Source organism: Dama dama, chromosome 9, assembly GCF_033118175.1.
Source record: "Dama dama isolate Ldn47 chromosome 9, ASM3311817v1, whole genome shotgun sequence".
Classification (NCBI taxonomy): domain Eukaryota; kingdom Metazoa; phylum Chordata; class Mammalia; order Artiodactyla; family Cervidae; genus Dama; species Dama dama.
This window is the reverse complement of record NC_083689.1, coordinates 52,620,025-52,641,547: the sequence shown is the minus strand read 5'-3', so window position 1 is coordinate 52,641,547 and position 21,523 is coordinate 52,620,025. Positions and strand designations below refer to the sequence as shown.

At 38.4% G+C, this 21,523-nt stretch overlaps 1 protein-coding gene across 1 annotated transcript in view; it reads right to left on the bottom strand.

Moving 5' to 3' along the window:
* The window catches only part of CTNNA1 (catenin alpha 1), a 173,994-nt gene that overhangs the window by 111,186 nt on the left and 41,285 nt on the right, over positions 1–21,523 (bottom strand). Inside the window, exons 4-5 of the mRNA XM_061151410.1 lie at positions 7,364–7,530; positions 6,726–6,845 (exon numbers count right to left, since the gene is read on the bottom strand). Coding sequence (XP_061007393.1) covers positions 6,726–6,845; positions 7,364–7,530 — 287 coding nt within the window. The remainder of the gene's footprint in view (positions 1–6,725; positions 6,846–7,363; positions 7,531–21,523) is intronic.

The following is a 21,523-nucleotide window of genomic DNA, read 5'->3' as shown; positions in this document are numbered from 1 at the left end:
CAAGAATATGGGTTCCACTCATAAAAATTTGTCAGTGAATTCTAAAAAGTTAGAATTTCTGCTAATTAGATGTTATTTTCATTAACAGTTTGGCTTGAAAGTTCATCACAAAGGACACAGTATGGCTTAGTAGCTCAGAGTTCAAACTTTCCCAAAACACAAAGACCTGAATTTGAATCTCCAGCTCCAGTTTTTACTATTATGATCCTATTTAAACTCTCCATACTCAGTTTCTCCTTCTGTAAAAATAGGAGCAATATTTTGCTCTCTTATAAATGCCTTGAGGATTAAATGGAACAATGCATGTAAGGCATCTAGAACAGCACTAATAAAAAACAAAACCATAAAAAAAAAAAAACATGAAAACTAGCATCTTGATTATAACCTTATTAAGATGGATATACCTATTTCAACTAAAATACAAAAAATAAGAGACATTTAAACAGAGCAAAATTTATTAAGAGGACTTCTTTTTTATTAAGTTATAAAAGTTCACTGAGAGAGTTTTATGAAATTTCGGATGAGATACTACAGATATCTCAAAACCACAAACTATTTATTCAAACCAGCCAGGTAAGGATGTGGAAGGCTATTCTCCCAAGTACAGACCATCTCATTTCCCCTTCCCATCCCAAAGACCACCTTAGGACCCAGATTATTAGGGCATAAAGCTGAGGTCCATGGACTCCATGACTTTAACCCAAAAGGTTTGTATTAATATTTCACTATAATACTCTATAGACATGCAATCTTAGGTGAACTGTCCTTTCTCAATTTCCTCTATCCCCTAATTATAATCCACAGTTAAAATGATTTGAGGTTCCTAACATGGTTTCAACTACCAGCATCTGCTTGGTAAACTGGGTGAATATGCTAAGTGATACCAACAATAAACAAGATGGGAAGGGAGTACTTCTGGTATTCCTATGTTACTGCAATTACTCAGAGAAAACTAAGTCTTCAGTAAATGTGGATTTGCCACCACAGGAGAAAAATGTAAGTGATAACCATAACTGACCACCAACTGTTTCAACTCTATTTTATGTGTGATTCTAGAATTTCAACATTAATCTCATCAACTGAGTCCTAGAGTGTAATTTAAATGTTTTTAAAATAAGTACAACACGTGCAAACAGTAAGAGAAAACTGACTTAGAAAGGCCAAAGTCAATTACTCAATTTAAAGTCTGACTTAACTGTTTATGGGTCATCTTTCTAAATGAGTTCCTAATTAAGCATTAGAGACACCAAACTGGCTTTTGTCTGAAACTTCATCTCACTATGTTTTAGGTTTGCATCTTTATTGAAACTTTGTACAATATGACAGCTTACTTTTCCTGCTAGAATTCTTTTCTCATTTGCAATCTGAATTTGCAAGTAATAGCTCATAGCACTTCAAATGCCCTGTAGCACAGTACATTAGGCTAAATATTCAGAAACAGGACCCCGTGGATTTTGATTATCAGTGATCATTTCAAGACTCAAGCTATGACAGGGGGTTGAGGCTCACTATTATGCTTAAACAGCTGGTGCACATGTTCTGTGTGGTATTTCCTAAATGTCTTCCCTCACCACAACCTCAGGGAATTTTACGCTTTCTAAGAAGGCATTTGCCTTTATAATATCCTCTATTTTATAAAAACACTTTGCAATCAACTTTGACATACTTCCTAAGTATCCACAGCCTAAATCAGCACAGTGTTTTACAAAGGTTAGCAAAGACACTTTGTGGTCATCCAAAGTTATAATAGGTGCCACAATTCCTGTTCAACACATAATTTTTCTAAAGCCACTTCTCAGCCTGGTATGATAAACTCCTACCTTCCTAAAGACTACATGAGGTTCAATACTCAAAAAAGGACACCATGGACTTAGAGGATGATCATTTTAAGACTTGAGCTACGACAAAGGGCTAGGGCTCACCAGTATATGAAAGCAGCTGGTGCACATGTGCTGTGTGGCATTTTCTAAATATCTTGCCCTCACCACAATGTATCTTTGACAGACTTCTTTTTACAAGTACGGAGGATGTATTTTAATCTATGATGAAAATGACAGCCACCATCATTTGTCCTAACTGCTAAAGTGTTCTACCTTCTCTCTTTTTAGAAGTGCTTCTGCCACAGCATAAAGAACTAGATTTTAAGTAAAGATAGGAAAACAGACACTATCACAAGGCAGGACTATTTACTATAATAAGAAAAATAATCAATCATAAGAATTCTTTTCAAAATATACAGTGCTAGGACTTCCCTGGTGGTCCAGTGGCTGAGACTCCATGCTCCCAATTCAGGTCTGATCCCTGGTCAGGAACTAGATCCCACACGCTGCAACTAAAATCCAATGCAGCCAAAAATAAGATACACAGGGCTGGTAAGTAATCCAGATTAATGGGGGAAAATAAGCTATTAAGCAATGTAATAGATTACATACAAAATTAGAGTTCCTTGATCTACTTTAGGCTTCATAATTCCCCAGTGTGACCAAACAAACTCAGGAACAAACAAAACAAAGTGGAAGTGACTCCTTCCAACATAATTTGAACTAACCATCACACAAGTAACCAAGAAACAGAAGCTAAGTTCTAAGCAATCCAGAACACTTTCTAACGAAGATCTGGAAATTCAAATGACAATCTCCTCTCATGTCCCTCTTAACAATATAAAATTGCAGCCATAGTTACTTTTGATCAGATGTCTTCTCTTGGATTCAAATGACTATACTTAAAAAAATGGTCCATGGTCAAACCCATCCAGTCCACATGATTTACACATGAAATAGACAGTGGCAACATTATCCATTACCAATTTGTTCATGCTTTCAGAAAAATAATCACAAAAATCAGAGTTGACAGACTAGGTAAGAAGCACTATGTTTTTAACAAACCTATCTCAACAAGCTCGTGTACCTGGGTGGGTGGAATGTAAACACCAAAGTAGTCCATCTTTAGCATATTGGGGAGGCAGAGCTGACAGAAGTAGGCAGAAGTAGTCCTCCTCAGAAAAACCAGCATCAGTGCTATGGCAGATCCAACCCCTACCATCTAGTTCACCCTGACAGTCAAAGAACAGTCTGCAGCCAGTCTAATGGAAATTCAAAACTTCTACTCAGCAAATAACATTCTAGCCCAAGAAAGTAACAGATTACGGCCACACACAGAATCCCATTCCAGATGGATCTGCAGTACAGCGAAATGGGGTTTTTCTCTCACTTGTTAAACAAGTATATATGGAACACTATTGTATCTAGGCAGTGTTCTAGGCACCAGGGATTACAGCAGCAGATTAAACAATATGCCTGTCTTCTGGAGCCATATAGCCTAGGTTCAAAACAGGCTCTACCACTTCTAGATGAATGTCTATGCCAAATTAATTAACTTCTCTACACTATAGTTTCTCCATCTATAAAATTAATATCTGATCAATTACAGGATCTATCTTATACTATTTTTGTGAGGATTAAACAAATTTCTCCTTACAAAGTGCTTATAACAGTGTTTAGTGTATAGTAAACACCTTTTTAAAGTTATTCACTATTATTTTCAACAACATCCTCACCCCTACACCATGTTCCAGAAAAACCTTAAAGACAAAATCGTTAAATTCCAGAGCTCCTATACATCTTATAAGGTTCAGCATTTCCTCACTGGGTGGCTGTTGCCTAAATGGTACAGGGGAGCTAAAGCAGCCAAGTATGCACATCATATCCAAATACTGTTCGTGACGAAATCCCTTTTTTGGACTAGGGAGCCTGCAAAGATAAAAGGCTTGATGAGGAGGTGAACTATTAGATACCACACCTGGGGAGAGAAGGAAAGGTCACAGGTGAAACAGTCCAGGATACTAAGCATACAGCAGTAGAGGAACTCTGCCAGAAAACACAAAGTGTGGAAAACTGTGACCAGTAACTAAAGAAGACCAGTGGGAAGTACCTAAAAGGGAGAGTGAAGATTCCACCAGGCTGGTACATTAGGATAAAATGAATTGCAATTTAATTCCCAAGAAAAGCATTAGTTTCAAGAAATACACACCAAGCCCCAGGTCCTATAAAAGGTTGTTTTATGATCGGGGGCACACACGCGCCCATAGCCAGTCTATTCAACAAATTCTACTGTAGGAGGCTAAAGGTTAAAGATTCAGACCCAAGGAAAACTCTAAGTGACCATGATATACTACAAACCCAAGACAAACTTTAGACTCTATCCCTCAAGATACCAGCAGAAAACAGATGCTAAGATCAAGCTAGGTAAGATGTTTAGAGACTATAATACAAAAGTTATGGGGGTAAAGTACAGAAAAACCACAGTTTATTAGGGCACTTGGGCCCAAAGAGACGAAATTAGACAGCACTTACCTGAAACCAGGGAACGAGGCAGAGGGAGAACACAACCCAAGAGAGGCTATGACATTTAGCCACCCAGGACAACCAGGAGGCAGGGATAAATCCCAGTTTACTGTCCTCTGATCTCCTAATGATGCTCCCACACTAGCCAACTCAACCAGAAGCCAGAGGGCAAAGAAGCCCCTGGATGCAGTCCTGAAGATAGGTTAGGCTCCTGGGGCAAAGAGCAGGGTGATCAAGGGCAGAAAACACATATGGAGGGGCTTATAGAAGATCTTTTGGCACATTAACGAGTAACTTCAAGATTTTTATGATATCTTATTTGGGAAGCTTTTTTTTTTTTTATATCAGGGGATTATAATTAAGGAACTCTTCATGGACTCAAAGCACACAGAATTAAAACTCAGGGAGCATTACTCTCCAGTAAGTTTCTCCAGTAGCATACAAAATTCTGGATTATTATTACTGTGTTTATATCAAGAACATCATCACTTTACTTATTCCACCATTTTGAAAGATATGCAATATCTAAATGTGTCAGTCTAAATGTTCTCCCTTTCCTCAAATAATAGTAAGCCTTCATAAATCAATATCAGACTAGGTTTAAAGACAGTAGGACTATTCCCCAAACTTTATTTTTTATATATAACATTTATTTCACATATTCAAAAGAGACCTTATATCAAGCACATCCAGTAAAATCAATTGCGAATATAATTTCGGCAGCTTGCCATATTCATAGAATAACCATATTATCATACAACAAGTTCTTCTAAGGATTAATCAGCTCCAGCAAAAAGAAAAAACTACTTGTGATTTGTGTGATAGAGACACAAGCTAATTCAAGGACAAATGATAAAAGTGCACTGAGCCTACATTAACTAAATTACTCAGGCAATACAACAAATCTAGCTATATTATCATGTATAATATTAAGTACTCGAAACATAAAAATCAGGACCCCGTATGTGCAGATTCAGACTGATCACATCTTATAGCTTGAAATATGAGCAGTAGCTACTATTCACCAACTGCCCACTGCTAAGGGCCTACTAAGAATCTGGTGCTATATTAAATACTTCACATAACATTACTTAATTCAATCTTCTCAACCTTGTGGGACAGAATTTTCATTCTAATGTAAATGTAACCAAATCAAAGTCTAAGTCTCCAAAGCTGAAGCTGTAATATACTGGACATTTACAGTACCGACCCCACGTTCCTCATGCCTGTCAGAGTGCTCTTGTTGAATGTTCCTGTTCTCAGGAAGGTCTACCCTGTCACAGCAGAAGGGAGATCTTCATTACCCTGAGTCAGATATTGTTAACTGCTTTCCTCTTTACAATGATTAGTAAGGAATGGGCATATTATACAATCCATTATTAGGGCAACTCTGTTAAAGGCTTCTAGATCATTTGCTTATTAAGAGAGACATATGGAACAAACAACCTTTTCTTTCCTCACTGGACATACTGACAAATGCCATGCCTACAGCTTCTTCAGTGAGACACACTGAAGACAGAAGTGCTGGAAATGTAAAGACATGGAGACCTTGATGATACTTGCAAAACCTTTACATTTAACAACCCTGAAGTCACTTAACCTATCCTGGGGCTTCTAATCAGTGAGAAAATAAACCCCCAATGTTCATGCATTTAGGAGTTAGGTTTTCTGTAAACTGCAGTGCAAAATTATCCTAACCAACATAGGTATCAGTTAACAATAGTAAGAATTCATCTTTTAGCACAAGCTTAATCAGGGCTATGGAAGTTATTAGAGCCAGATGGTGACACATGCATCCGCCCTATAGAATACATATCTAACACACAGCATCCAACAGAAAGGGCACAGGAAGACTTCAAGCATCCCAACAGCAAAACACCAAAGGGTGAGCAAAAGCTGCAAAAATAAGAACACTGGTCCACATGTCACACAACATAAAATCCTAATACTATAAAACTACTAATAACAAATGATAAGAAATACTTAAAAGTTACAAAATATGGAGGGCAAGGTACTTTCTGACATAGAATTCCAATATGTTTTTGACTGGTTTTTTAGAAGTCTGAATTAAATTTCACCATCAACTCAAGTTCATCCTTGAACACAGAGAAGAAAGGCGTATCACTTCTCCAAATGCTATGGCAAACTGCTAAGGTACCTAAAGCAAAATTTTCACAGGAATCGAAACAGGAGCATAATATGGATACAACCTAATTCTAACTTTAGGAACAATACTGAAGGACACGTCATATACTAAACGTCTTAATAGAACTATATTAGAAGAGGGAAATATTGGTACCTTTTGAAGGCTTAGGTTGAATGCATTTTTCCCACGAGGTAATAATATAAACACTTAGATATATCCCCAAATCAGGACCGTACCTGTTGTCTTTTGGCTGCCATAATGTTCAGTTTATCCACTTCAGGTTTCAGGGCTTTATACTGTATTCCCAAGTCCTGTTCAGTGCCAGCATTCCTCAGTTTCAAGATACCATCTTCTACCTATAAAACACATCCCCACAAAAGAAAAATTCTCAACAATACAAGTCTGTACATAAAGAAGATCTAGAATTTTTTTATTCCTTTCAACAGCTACTCAGATAGTAATCCAAACTCCCTCTTAAATTTACATTTGGGCAGGTACCACATGGGAGTTTTATGGGAAGTAGGAAAGGACAGTATTATTTTGGCTTTCATGTAAAAGGATATAATTTAACATATCTTGATTTCTCAACTCTGGAACTCTGTTGGTACAAAGAAATGCTTAATCACTACCACAAAAAGGGAAGAAGTCAAAAACAATACCTTTTCTGCAAAGACAACATAGGCCCACAGCACAGCCAGTATCATGTCCACGTGGAATACAGGAGCAAGTGGAAATTAAAAACATTCCTGGTCCACTTGGGTAAACCAAGCTCACAACCAAACCAAATCCTAAGGAATGCTGAACTAAGTATTAAGTATGGCCAGCAGCAGACTCGCTGTGATAGAACAAATTACAGACATAGGCCTGTACTTACAAGTTTCAGCTGAACAAGTAATTTGTAGACATCTGCCATGTCAGCCAAAATAAGCAGCCGGGTAACAGCAGAGAGCAAAGCCCGAGCTGCCCGAACCATGTTACCACGCTTCACGGAAGAGCAGGGATCATCTGCAAACTCTCCTGCAGCACTCTTCATCAAATCACCTGTTTTACAGAATGGAAAATAAACTCAGCAGGAATGAACCAAATAACTGGTCTACATTTAAAAAAACAATAATTCATACTTTGTATGTTCATACACAGAATTTAAGGATTTTTATTTCTGCTATTTTCCTCTTGCATTTGTCTTCTAGCTGTCACTAAGACAAGCAACCGCATATATTCCTGGTAAAAGCACAGTATCTGCAAAGTGATTTAGCACTATGTATCAAGAACCTTAAAAATACTTCTTTCCAATAAGGAAAAAAAATACTTCTTTCCATTGATCTAGTAATACTCCTTTCCAAAAAGGACCATTATATGTATCCTAACAGGGAAAAAAATTCAAGATTTGAATGGGAGGAAAAAAATGATCTAACACAACCTACCCACACATCCAAAGAATAATAGAGAAACAGCAACCATTATGAAGGACCACCACACTTCATTAAGCATTTCAACTATCTAACGCATAGAGCTCAAACAAAGACTCACTGGTATGTGAAAAGACAGGAGTTCGTCACGGACTCATTCATTTTCCTCATAGCAAAACACTTACGACAGTTGAAATGCCCAAGCAAGCATCTAGTTAAGTAAATTATGGTAAAGCCTACAATTGACTATTATGCAAATATTAACATATATATGAAAAATGTTAAAGTTTATGAAATGTTAAACAGAAAAAAGATGAAATGATAAATGTATGTAATCTGTGCTTTAAAAAAAGGAAAAAGATTGGAGTAAAAACACAACGATTATACAAGATACAATCTAATTCTACATTATTCTGTACTTATAAAAGCATTTTCTATAACAGACATCATATTCATAACTTTAAAAATTAACCTAAAAATATACACATTTTACTACAGTTATGAGGAATATCCAGCTTATACAATCCCACCTTCAACAATGCTAAGAAGTTCTAACATTTCCTAGAAACTTGTAAAGTAACTTATACTGTTTTGTTATGTGTTTCTAATAATAACCATTTAAGGTACTTATCATTTTCTCTTCTTACAGATGGAAGTAACTGGTGAGTCAGGGCCTGTTCCTCTCTATGGTGATTATCTTTGAATTCCTGGAAAAGCAATTACTCCCTCCCTCGGTGGCTCAGCTGGTAAAGAATCTGCCTGCAATGCGGGAGACCTAAGTTCGATCCCTGGGTTGGGAAGATCCCCTGGAGAAGGGAAAGGCTACCCACTCCAGGATTCTGGCCTGGAGAATTCCATGGACTATACAGTCCATGGGGTCGCAAAGAGTCGGACACGACTGAGTGACTTTCACTTTCAACTAAACGTGTCCACTTCTGTTTAAAGCCTAAAAGCTATTCACTCTCTCATCTCTTCCACAAATGTTTTAAAAAAGCACACTCTCATGAAGCCAAGCTAATTCTGAAGAGACCTACAAAACTTCTCTTAACTATCAAAATTTTAGTTGCAAAATATGAGCTTTAGCAGGGGAGTTAAATTCACCCTCAGTTCAGTCACTCAGTCATGTCTGACTCTCTACGACCTCATCGACTGCAGTACACCAGGCTTCCCTGTCCATCACTAACTCCCAGAGCTCGCTCAAACTCATGTCCATCAAGTCGGTGATGCCATCCAACCATCTCATCCTGTTTTGTCCCCTTCTCCTCCTGCCTTCAATCTTTCTCAGCAGCAGGGTCTTTTAAAATGAGTCAGCTCTTCAAATCAGGTGGCCAAAGTATTGGGACTTCAAGCTTCAGCAACAGTCCTCCCGATGTATGTTCAGGACTAATTTCCTTTAGAATTGACTGGTTTCATCTCCTTGCTGTCCTAGGGACTCACAAGGGTCTTCTCCAGCACTACAGTTCAAAAGCTTCAATTCTTAGGCACTCAGCTTTCTTTATGGTCCAACTCTCACATCCATACATGACTACTGGAAAAACAGTAGCTTTGATTAGATGGATCTCTGTCTGCAAAGTTATGTCTCTGCTTTTTAATAAGCTGTCTAGGTTGGTCATAGCTTTTCTTCCAAGGAGCAAACGTCTTTTAATTTCATAGCTACAGTCACCATCTGCAGTGACTTCGGAGCCCAAGAAAATAAGTCTCTGTTTCCCCATCTATTTGCCACAAAGTGATGGGACCGGATGTCATGATCTTCAATTTTTAAATGCTGAGTTTTAAGCCAGATTTCCACTCTCCTCTTTCACTTTCCTCAAGAGGCTCTCTAGTTCCTCTTCACTTTCTGCCATAAGGGTGGTGTCATTTGAGGTTATTGATATTTCTCCTGGCAATCTGAATTCCAGCTTGTGCTTCATCCAGCCCAGCATTTCACAAGATTTACTCTGTATGTAAGTTAAATAAACAGGGTAAAAGTATACAGCCTTGACATATTCATTTCCCAATTTGGAACCAGTCCATTGTTCCATGTTTGGTTCTAACTGTTGCTTCTTGACCTGCATAGATTTCTCAGGAGACAGGTAAGGTGGTCCAGTATTCCCATCTCCCATCCAAGTACTAATCAGGCCCGACCCTGCTTAGCTTCCGAGATCAGACAAGATCAGGCACGTTCAGGGTGGTATGGCCGTAGACTGGTATTCCCAAATTTTCCACGGTTTGTTGTGATCCACATAGTCAAAGGCTTTGACATGGTCAATAAAGCAAAGTAGATGTTTTTCTGGAACTCTCTTGCTTTTTCAATGATCCAACAGATGTTGGCTATTTGATCTATGGTTCCTCTGCCTTTTCTAAATCCAGCTTGAACATTTGGAAGTTCTTGGTTCATGTACTGTTAAAGCCTGGCTTAGAGAATTTTGAGCATTACTTTGCTAGCATTATGGGATGAGGGCAATTGGTGTGGTAGTTTGAACATTCTTTGGCATTGCCTTTCTTTGGGAGTGGAATGAAAACAGAACTTTTCCAGTTCTGTGGCCACTGCTGAGTTTTCCAAATTTGCACTTTCACAGCATCATCTTTCAGAATCTGAAATAGCTCAACTGGAATTCCATCACCTCCACTAGCTTTGTTCGCAGTGATGCTTCCTAAGGCCCACTTGACTTCCCACTCCAAGAGGTCTGGCTCTAGGTGAGTGATCACACTATTGTGGCTATCCAGCTCATTAAGATCTTTTTTTATATAGTTCTTCTGTGTATTCTTGCCACATCTTCTTAATCTCTTCTGCTTCTGTTAGGTCCATACCGTTACTGTCCTTTATTGGGCCCATTTTTGCATGAAATGTTCCCTTAGCATCTAATTTTCTTGAAGAGATCTCTAGTCTTTCCCATTCTATTGTTTTCTATATTTCTTTGCACTGATCACTGAGGAAGGCTTTCATTTCTCTCTTGTTATTCTTTGGAACTCTGCATTCAAACAGGTTTATCTTTCCTTTTCCTCTTTGCCTTTAGCTTCTCTCAGCTATTTGTGAGGCATCCTCAGACAACCATTTTGCCTTTTTGCATTTCTTCTTCTTCGAGATGATCTTGATCCCTGCCTCCTGTACAATGTCATGAATCTCCATCCACAGTTCTTCAGGCACTCTATCAGTTGTAATCCCTTGAATCTATTTCTCACTTCCGCTGTATAATCATAAGCGATTTGATTTAGGTCATACCTGAATGGTCTAGTGGTTTTCCCTATTTTCTTCAATTTAAGTCTGAATATTGCAATAAAGAGTTCATGATCTGAGCCTTGTCAGCTCCGGGTCTTGTTTTTGCTGATTCTATAGAGCTTCTCCATCTTTGTCTGCAAAGAATATAATCAACTTGATTTCAGTTTTGACCATCTGGTGATAACCATGTGTAGAGTCTTCTCTTGTGTTGCTGGAAGAGGGTGTTTGCTATGACCAGTGCCTTTTCTTGGCACAATTCTGTTAGCCTTCGCCCTGCTTTGTTTTTTACTCCAAGACCAAACCTGCCTGTTATTCCAAGTATCTCCTGACTTCCTACTTTTGCATTCCAGTACCCTATGATGAAAAGGACATCATTTTTTGGTGTTAGTTCTAGAAGGTCTCATAGGTCTTCACAGAACCTTTCAACTTCAGCTTCTTCAACATTTGCGGTTGAGGCATAGACTTGGATTACTGTGATGTTGAATGGTTTGCCTTGGAAACAAAGAGAGATCATTCTGTCGTTTTTGAGATTTTGAACCCAAGTACTGTGTTTCAGACTCTTTTGTTTTCTATGAGGGCACTCCATTTCTTCAAAGGGATTCTTGACCACAGTCATCTGAATTAAATTCACCCATTCCCATCCATTTTAGTTCACTGATTCCTAAAATGTCAATGCTCACTCTTGCCATCTCCTGTTTGATCACTTCCAATTTACCTTGATTCATGGACCTAACATTCCAGGTTCCTATGTAATATCGTTCTTTATAGCATCGGACTTGACTTCCATCACCAGTCACATCCCCAACTGGATATTGTTTTCGCTTTGGCTCCATCTCTTCATTCTTTCTGGACTTATTTCTCCACTCTTCTCCAGTAGCTTATGGGGCACCTACCGACCTGGGGAGTTCATCTTTCAATGTCCTATCTTTCTGTCTTTTCATACTGTTCACAGGGTCCTCAAGGCAAGAATACTGAAGCAGTTTGCCATTCCCTTCTCCAGTGGACCACGTTTTGTCAGAACTCTCCACTCTGACCCATCTGTCTTGGGTATCCCTACATGGCATGAGTCATAGTTTCACTGAGTTAGACAAGGCTGTGGTCCATGTGATCAATTTGGTTAGTTTTGTGTGATTATGGTTTTCATTCTGTCTGACCTCTGATGGATACGGAGAAGAGGTTTATGGAAGCTTCCTGATGAGAGAGACTGACTGCAGGGGAAACTGGGTCTTATTCTAAGGGGCAGGGCCATGCTTAGTAAAACCTTTAATCTAATTTTCTGTTGATAGAAGAACCATACAGTATTAAGAGTAAAGACAAGCTCTGTGAATATGTCTGTGTGTACTGTGAGAAATAACTCACAATGAAGAATTTGATAGTTAGAGTTTTCCTGGATCTAAGATACAGACACATGACAATTACATGGATATTTAACAAAAATGTTATTTTACAGTACTTAAAATGAGTGCTCAATCATTCATTTATTTAACAAATATTTGAGCACCTCAAAGACTGTATTAGGTGCCAGTGATACAGTGCTCAGGAGACAGCCCATGTCCTCCTTGAGCCCTATGGAGGGGGAAGACAGACAAGCAAGCAATTAAAAGCTGATTAAGACAAGGCATCTGTACTCAAAGGGCCCACAAATCAGGGAATATTACAATGCAACCAGAATTAAAATAGCCCTGTGGACAAGGTGCTATGGGAATACATTAGGAAAAGCTATTTACTCATGTACGAAGTTGTCTCTAAAGTCTTACAAAAAAGATATTTGCCTTAATATTAAGCAACAGAGTTTCATCTATTTATTGAGAGCTTATTACACACTAAAACAAATCCACTACCAGGGATATATGAAGCTGAGCAAGACTTGCTCTCAAATTGTTTATAAATCAGAAAAGGAGTGATCATACAAAAATTATGTGTCACTTCTAACATACAAGCTTTAAGAAAGGCACAGAATAGCATAGGGCCAAAAAAGGAAGCACTAAAGACCAGGGTGGGGTATAAGTGAAATGCCAGCAACAGTTTTATGAAAGACACAGTACTCTGAAATAGAATCTACCATCAAAGGACAGGAAGAATTTGGGGCAGCAGAGTTAAGGGAGTTAGTACCTCAAGCAAAAGGAACAGCAACATACTAATATCTAACATTTATTAAATGCCCAGTCCATGACACTACACATATTTTATTTAATCCTACCCACCACCAAAAAATAGGTGGTATTAGCCCTTCTATACAGAAGAGACAACTGAAGTTTAGACAAGTTAACTAACTTAACCAAGTCAACTAATAGTAAACGACAGAGTCAGGATTTGTAATGCTTAATGCTTATGGTCTTAGGACCACATAACAGGCTGCATGTACAATAAAAAGGTGTATTTGATGTGTATTCTCTAGTCTAACTTGGAAGTGAGGGATATGTATAGAAGCAAGCATCCGATGATGAAGGGTGGAAGGCCACAGAGAGAGTACAAAGAATCCCTGAGCCAAAGAAGGAAATCAAAGTCAACCTAACATATAATAAACTTGGCCAGAGATAAAGATCACAAAGCCACAAGGAAAAGGCTCTGGTGGTCCAGACGGCTGAGACTCTGAGCTCTTAATGAAGGGGGCCTGGGTCTGATCCCTAGTCAGGGAACTAGATCCCACAGGCTACACTAAAGATCCTGTGTGCTGTAACTGAGACCTGGAGCAGCCAAATAAAAATAAATAAATTTGGGGAGGCAGGGAAAGAGCCCAGGAAAGAGCAATAGTTATAAAGGCTGGGGTAAAATGATTATATGATAACCCTTGATTATTAAGAGGGAGGGAGGGCATTCCCTGGCGATCCAGTGGTGACAACTCTACATTTTCACTGCTGAAGATCTGGGTTCAATCCCTGACAGGGAACTAAAATTCCACAAGCTCACTGGCATGGCACTCCCACCAAAAAAAAAAAAAGGGGGGACGGGGGGGGGCGGAGTGAAGGAAAAGAAAGCATGGAAGATCACTTAAAGAATTCAAGGTACACGTGTCCTGAGATGGAGAAGAGAGCCAGAGCATAAACGTGTGCACATGAACGGGGGAAGGTTTTTTTTAAAACAACTGGAGTCCTTGAGACTGTGCATTTAGGAGTAAGGGAAGGAAGACTCTGTGACAAGAGAAACAAGGAGACCCAACATGATAAACTGTCAAAATCAAGAAGTATTTGCATACGAAAGTGGTCAACAAAGTCAAATATATACATGTAGATCATCAGAAGAGAATTGAGAATCCAGAAATATAATGAATTAATTTTCAACAAGGCTGCCAAGACCATTCAATAAAGGGAAAAAAATATTTTTAACAAATAGTGCTGGGACAACTAAATATTCACATACAACAAAATGAAGCTTGACCCCCAATCTCATATACTTTCAAAATAGATCAAAACCAAATATAAGAGCTACATTTATAAAACACTTAGAAGAAAACATTGATATGTCTTCAAGACCTCCAATTAGGCAATAGTTTCTTAGATATAACACATGAAGTACAAACAACGAAGAAAAAAGAAACAAAGTGAACGTCATCAAAATGTAAAATGTTTGTGCTTTTAAGGACAGGCTCAAGAAAGTAAAAACACCCACAGAATGGGAGAAAATTTGGGGGTACTGATAAGGATCAAAGTACCAATAAGACATAAAGAAATCTTGGGTTTCCCTGGTGCTCAGTGGTAAAGAATCTGCCTGCCAATGCAGGAGACACAGGTTCAATCCTTGATCTGGGAAGATCCCACAGGCCACACAGCACAACTAAGCCCATGCACAACTATTGAGCCTGTGCTCTAGAGCCCAGGAGCCACAGCTACTAAAGCCCACAGGCCTTAGAGCCTGTCTCTTTAACGAAAAGCCAACGCAATGAGAAGGCCTCGCACTGCAACTGCAGAGTAGCCCCAGTTCACCACAACTACAGAGAAGCCCACACAGCAACAAAGATCCAGCATAGCCAAAAATCATTTTAAAAAAAGGAAAATGCATATCAAAAAAGGTACTCTTAAAATCAACAATAAAAATACCCAAAAAATCCTATTTAAAATAAACAAAGGGGGACTTCCCTGGCGGTCCAGTAGTTAAGATTCCAAGTTTCCAATGCAAGAGATATGGATTTAATCACTGGTAGAGGAACTAAGATCCCACATGCCATGTGGTGTGGCCAAAAATAAATTAACTAATTAAAATAGGAAAAGGAATTATACCACATGTCTCCAAAGAAGATATGTAAATGAATAATAAGCACATGAAAAGATGCTCAATCTCAATTGCTCTAAGGGCAAAGCATGTCAAAATCATGAAATATCACTTCATATCTATTAGGATTGTTGTTGCTGTTTAGTTGCTAAGTTCTGTCCATCTTTAAAAAAGACAAACAACAACAAATGTTTGTGAGGATACAGGAAACTTGAACTCTCATAGTCCATTGGTGGGAATATAAAATAATACAGCCACTTTGGAAAACAGACCAGCAGTTCCTCAAAAAGTTAAATGCAGAGTTTCCATAGTTATTCAGTCTCTAGGTCATGTCCAACTCTTTGCAACCCCACGAACTGCAGCACGCCAGCCTTCCCTGTCCTTCACTATCTCTCAGAGTTTACTCAAATTCATGTCCACTGAGTCAGTGATGCTATCTATATGTTACCATGTGATCCATCAATTCTACTCCTAGGTATATACCCAAGAGAACTGAAAACAAATGCCTACACAAAAACAAATATATGAATGTTCACAGAAGCACTATTCTTAACAGTTGACATATGGAAACAATCCAAACACCCATCAACTAATAGATAATGTGGTGCATCTACACAATCAAATATTTAGCCATAAAAAGGAATAAAATACTGATAGATGCTACAACACGGATGAACCCTCAAAGCATTATGCAACATGAAAGAAGCCGGTCACAAAAAGCCATATATTGTAGTACTCCCCTTATATGAAATGTTCACAATAGGTAAATCCAGACAGACAGAAACTATCACTGGTTGCCAAGGGCTGGGGCAGAAAGGAAGACTGAGGATTACTAACTGCTAATAGGTTTGAGGTTTCTTTCAAGGATAAAGAACATGTTCTGGAATCACAAAGTGGCGACAGCCTATATAACCTTGTATATACACTTAAAAACCACTGAATTTGTATGCTTTACAAGAGGGAATTTTGTGGTATGTGAATTATGACTCAATAAACAAAGACAAACAAGAGTATCAAATGCAGTGACCTGAAAGTGTACATAATGTGGAGTTACAGGTTAGCTTAAGGTCTGACTTTGCCACTTACCAGCTATGTGACTAAACTCCACAGCCTGTTTCCTCCTCTGAAATATGTAGAGAATACCTTGCTGTGAGGGTCAACTAGTAACACATATAAAAGGCCTTTATAAGGTACTTTATTACCTTGCACCGGAAGATAATACAGGGTTGGTAGAAATTATTACTATTAGGCAAAACACAATGAGAAGACAGAGAAAAGATCTTCATTGCACTTCCTGAGTATTCAAATCTGTTCAACAATGTTCCTCAAGGGCATTCTTGCCTTCTTTCAGCAAGTGTTTACCGAGTGCCTGCTATGAGCCAGGCACTAAACACTTGGTATAGAAATTAACCAGACATTGGGTAGAGAGGGAGGTGGGAGGGGGGATCGGGATGGGGAATACCTGTAAATCCATGGCTGATTCACATCAATGTATGACAAGACCCACTGCGGTATTGTAAAGTGATTAGCCTCCAACTAATAAAAATAAATGAAAAGGAAAAAAAAAAAGAGGATAAAAAAAAAAAAAAAGAAGAAATTAACCAGACAAAAATTCCTGGCTCTAGGGAGCTTATAATTTAATGAGGGAATGATAACAAACATAATAGATAAAACAATTATGGAGGGGCAGTAACAGAAAGGACAGAGAGGGGGGATATAATATAGAATTTAAAACGGGGATCCAGGAAGGTCTCAATGAAAAGGTACACTTGTGGAGTCTTGAAAAATGCAGCACAAGAGGGATGTGGCTGTCTCAAGGCAACATTCCAAGCAGAAGAAACATCAAGTAAAGACCCTAGGGTAGATGAACTCTAAAATGATCTCGGAAGACTAAGAAAGCCAGTGGAGGTAATGAGGAAGAGGGACTGGGGGAGGTAAAAAAGCCAGATCTAATGGGTAACAGAACCAGTTAGAAACAAAACTGCTCTTTCAAGAATCTGATCTGCTCCTAGGAAGAAAATTCAAGGGCCTATTAACAAAAAAATTTATTTTGTGCAGTATTAGCAGTAGAATGGAAGAGAGTATGATCATGAATTTACAAGTCAGACAGAAACTGTAGCTTCACCACTACCAGATCAGTTTCCACAGTTGTGTAACAAATAATACAGGTGACCCTCACTCTGCACAGTAGTGCTGGTCTATAAAAATGATCACACAAACTGACACAATGCGATGCGATCTTAATTATCAATGGGAAAAATTACAACTGTCTTGTGATCTTCAAAATTTTCTCCCAGTTAAGAGCTTACTATTCCTTATATATATACACACACACACACATACATACAGGGAAATGCAACTAAAATAGTACAACTAATATTTATTTAATATGTAACTTAAAACATTATGAACACTGAGAACTAAAATGTTTCCTTGTATGAAAACTACTCAAAAGTAGTTTTTGAAAAATGATTACCTTTTTCAACGTGATACAGAGTGAGCATTTTTTACTCACTTCACAAATTATCCTATTTCTAAGTCTGGATCAGTTTCAAACATTTTACCCTTTGCATTTTCATAATGATGAACTATCTCCAAGAGTCCCTTTAATGTGAAGGTTTTGATGACATCATTTCCTCTTGGACATCATTATCCTTTTCATCACAACTACTTATCTCACTTACTTCGGGGAGTTAGCCTTCACAAAGTTACTCTGAGTATCTAAAGTTTCTTAAACAGCAGCACTGTCAACATTTCCTCAGGTAGCAAATTCCTTCTGTAACTTGGATTTATTAGTTTTCCTTTCTTTGCTGCTTTCATCTTTGCAAATTCCCTCTTTCAAGACTCTCTTATAAAATGGCGGGTTTTATAAATGGTGGGTTTATCACTGAGATACAAGGAGGCAATGCAACTACACATTGCATGAACTGAATAGTTGCAGCGATCAATCAATCACTAACAGACCATAAAAGAAGGAACATGATTCGTCAGTGATCTTGATGCACACCTTTTATTTATGTAATGATTTCTACACTTCACAGTTAGCAGCTAAGTCTATACTTTATGCACTCACTCAGCTAATACATGAACATCTGAACCATGTTATTGGAGGACTGGTAATACTAAACTGTGGTAACAAATCTGTGCATACTGGATATATGCAAAGTGAGAACTGCCTCTATCAACCTCCCAGTGTTTAGAAGAGGGGTTAGAACAGTGCCTGCACTCCCATACTATCCTTTTTTATCACTATTGGAATCAGTTACAGACAGATTGGGCAGGGAAAGGATGCAAAATGACACTAACGACACATATTAAAGAATGAAGAAAAAAAAAAAAGAATGAAGATTGTAGATTAGGGAACACACATAATCAGGACCACAGGAGGAAGTGAGAGCCATGGAGTTCTTGTACCCTTGGATGAGAAGTGAAAGCAGAGGCTTCCTGGCAGTATAAAGTTCAGCACTGCTAGAGAATCTGTTTTCTCAGAGGCAGTAAATGAAGCTCTCCTAAAAAACTGAAGATGCAAATGGAAATGAGGATTTGAGGAGAGTGAAAGAAACTCTCAAGCAGCTGCTATAGAAAATGAAAAAGTGAATTAACCTGAGGTAAATGAAAGAACTGTGGGAAGAACTAAAGGCCCAGAGTGAGCCAAACAGGATGAACTGAAAGTAGATTCTTAAAGCTACAGACCATCTAAATGAATCAAAACTATTTAATGATTAGCTTACATTCAAATGGACAAGTATAAAGTCTTAAAATTTAACTTTAATTACTTAATCTCACTGTAATAATCCCCCAATTTATTCCCAGCTCTAATCTCTTTTTGCACTATAACCCCCTCCTTCCACATTCTCATTCTGACCTAAATTCCTCTTAAACAATTTCATGCCTCTACAGCTATAACATGATATCATTCCAAAATAGTATCAAGGCAGGTAACACATAAGTGGAACTGAAAGGAAGAAACAAAGTAAATAAATTCATATCCACCCTCATCTCTCTTAGCTCACAACCATAATGGCAAGTATTTAACTTCATAGCTAAACATTCGTTATTAGGAATGAAAATATACATGAGAAACATACTGTATGATGGATTAAAACACACAAATTTTTTCTACTCACAAAACTATGAATATGAAAATATGCCTTTAGCTTTACAGCAGGGGGCACAAATTCCTGTTAAATGGTCATCTCTATACAAGGAACATGACACTTTGAGACTGAACTGATGGTTAATAAGTTAAAAACAATAAAATCTAACTGTCAATTAGTTTACAATGCAGGCATGTAAAAGTTACCAAATGCACTCTTTCCGTAGGCCAACTAGGAAAACTGAGACAGACTGCTCCCAGTCAGCAGTAAAGGTTGAGAATATAGCTGGGTCTTCTAGCCGTGACTCAGCTGTCTAGAGTCTACTACTTGACATCTGGTATTAACCAAGATACAATGGACACGGAACTTAAGAGAACGCACTACTACTGCTCCATCAACCATAAAACAGATCTGTCAACAAGTCCATCCCCAGGCATTTTCCCCTAACTAAGCTGGGGGTAAAAGTTAAGCTCCTCTGGAGTTCAAAACAAGAACAAAGGGCAACTGTAAATAAACTAAAAACCACAGTCCTACATTAGAACAGGACAAGATAAAGGCTTTCTGAAGCAAATACCCTGAGCAAATTCCCTCCAAAGCAATCTTAACTTATAAAATTATGGGTAAAGGACAGGCTAGAAAAGTGTGTGTGTAAATCTATGGCTGATTCATATCAATGTATGACAAAACCCACCGAAATGTTGTGAAGTAATTAGCCTCCAACTAATGAAAAAATAAAAAAAAAAATTTTTTTTAATAAATAAATAAATAAAAAAGTGTGTGTGGGTGTACGGGAAACAGACACACACACACACATACAAATAGACAGGAAAAGAAAAAAACAGAGAGAGAGAGAAGGCTTATTTTTTCTAACTTGAGCCTAGGAAATGTGAGATATTATGAGAGATTATATTGCTCCTTTAAAACAAAGGATGTTGCTATGTTAGTGAATATACACTTCTCCCAGAACACTGTCTGGCATAGATCAAACAAGGTATTTGAACCGGGTCTGAATCCCAACTTGGCTATTTGGTGTGACCTCAGGTTGCTTCAGCTCTGTTTTCTCTTCTGTAAAATCAGAATACTATCTCCCACCCCCACTGAGCTGTTTTGAAAATTAGATGAGGCAATAAATACAAAGCTCAACAATTATTTCTGTGCCCCTTCCACTTTCCCACCTACCTTCTCCAACTCTTAAAACTATTCAGAACATTGTCATTGCTCTCACATCAATCATTTCTTAATTTTCAGAAATAAGGTCATGTTAGCAAGTTTCCTAAAGGAGGAAAAATTGACTTTTAATTTGTAGTGATGAAGTAGTAAAAGAGGTGCCTCCTTCACTCCAATCTCCATAGTGCAGAAAGTGGTAAAAACTGATCCTTTTGTGATAACAGCTACAAGCAAAGCTATAGTTCCCCTTGCTGGGGGCTTCCCAGGTGGTGCTAGTGGTAAAGAACCTGCCTGCCAAAGCAGGAGATGTAAGAGATGCAGGTTCAATCCTCGGGAAGATTTCCCTGGAGAAGGGCATGGCAACCCACTCCAGTATTCTTTGCCTGGAGAACCCCATGGACAGAGGAGCCTGGTGGGCTACAGTCCATGGGGTTGCACAGAGTCAGACATGACTGAACTGACTTAGCACGCATGCACAGCTGGGTATTTTAGCTTTTCCATGTGATTTTTAGAATTAAGAGAGGGAGAGACCCCCCCAGTGAGGGGTAGGGCGGGAATTAAGCCAATCTGAAGTTCCTCCAAGTTTGGAAAAATCTGTCATCTTCCTCTTATATCCTATTTACAACTTCTCATCCCCAAAAGCCCATGCCATACCATAAGAATTGCTTCCAATCACAATGCCATAGCAGAGGATACCAAGTCCTCAGAAATTTAGCTATGGAAACGTCTCTATAAGCCTTCAAGTGTTCTCCAAGAAGACTCAAAAGATAAAGTTATATTTCTCCTAAAAATAATATGAAGGTTTGGGTAAACTCCAGGAGCTGACGATGGACAGGGAGGCCTGGCGTGCAGCAGTCCATGGGGTCGCAAAAAGTCACACACGACCGAGCGACTGAACTGAACTGAACTGAAGGATACTTCTAATAAGTTCCTTGGCCAGAACTTTTACTACC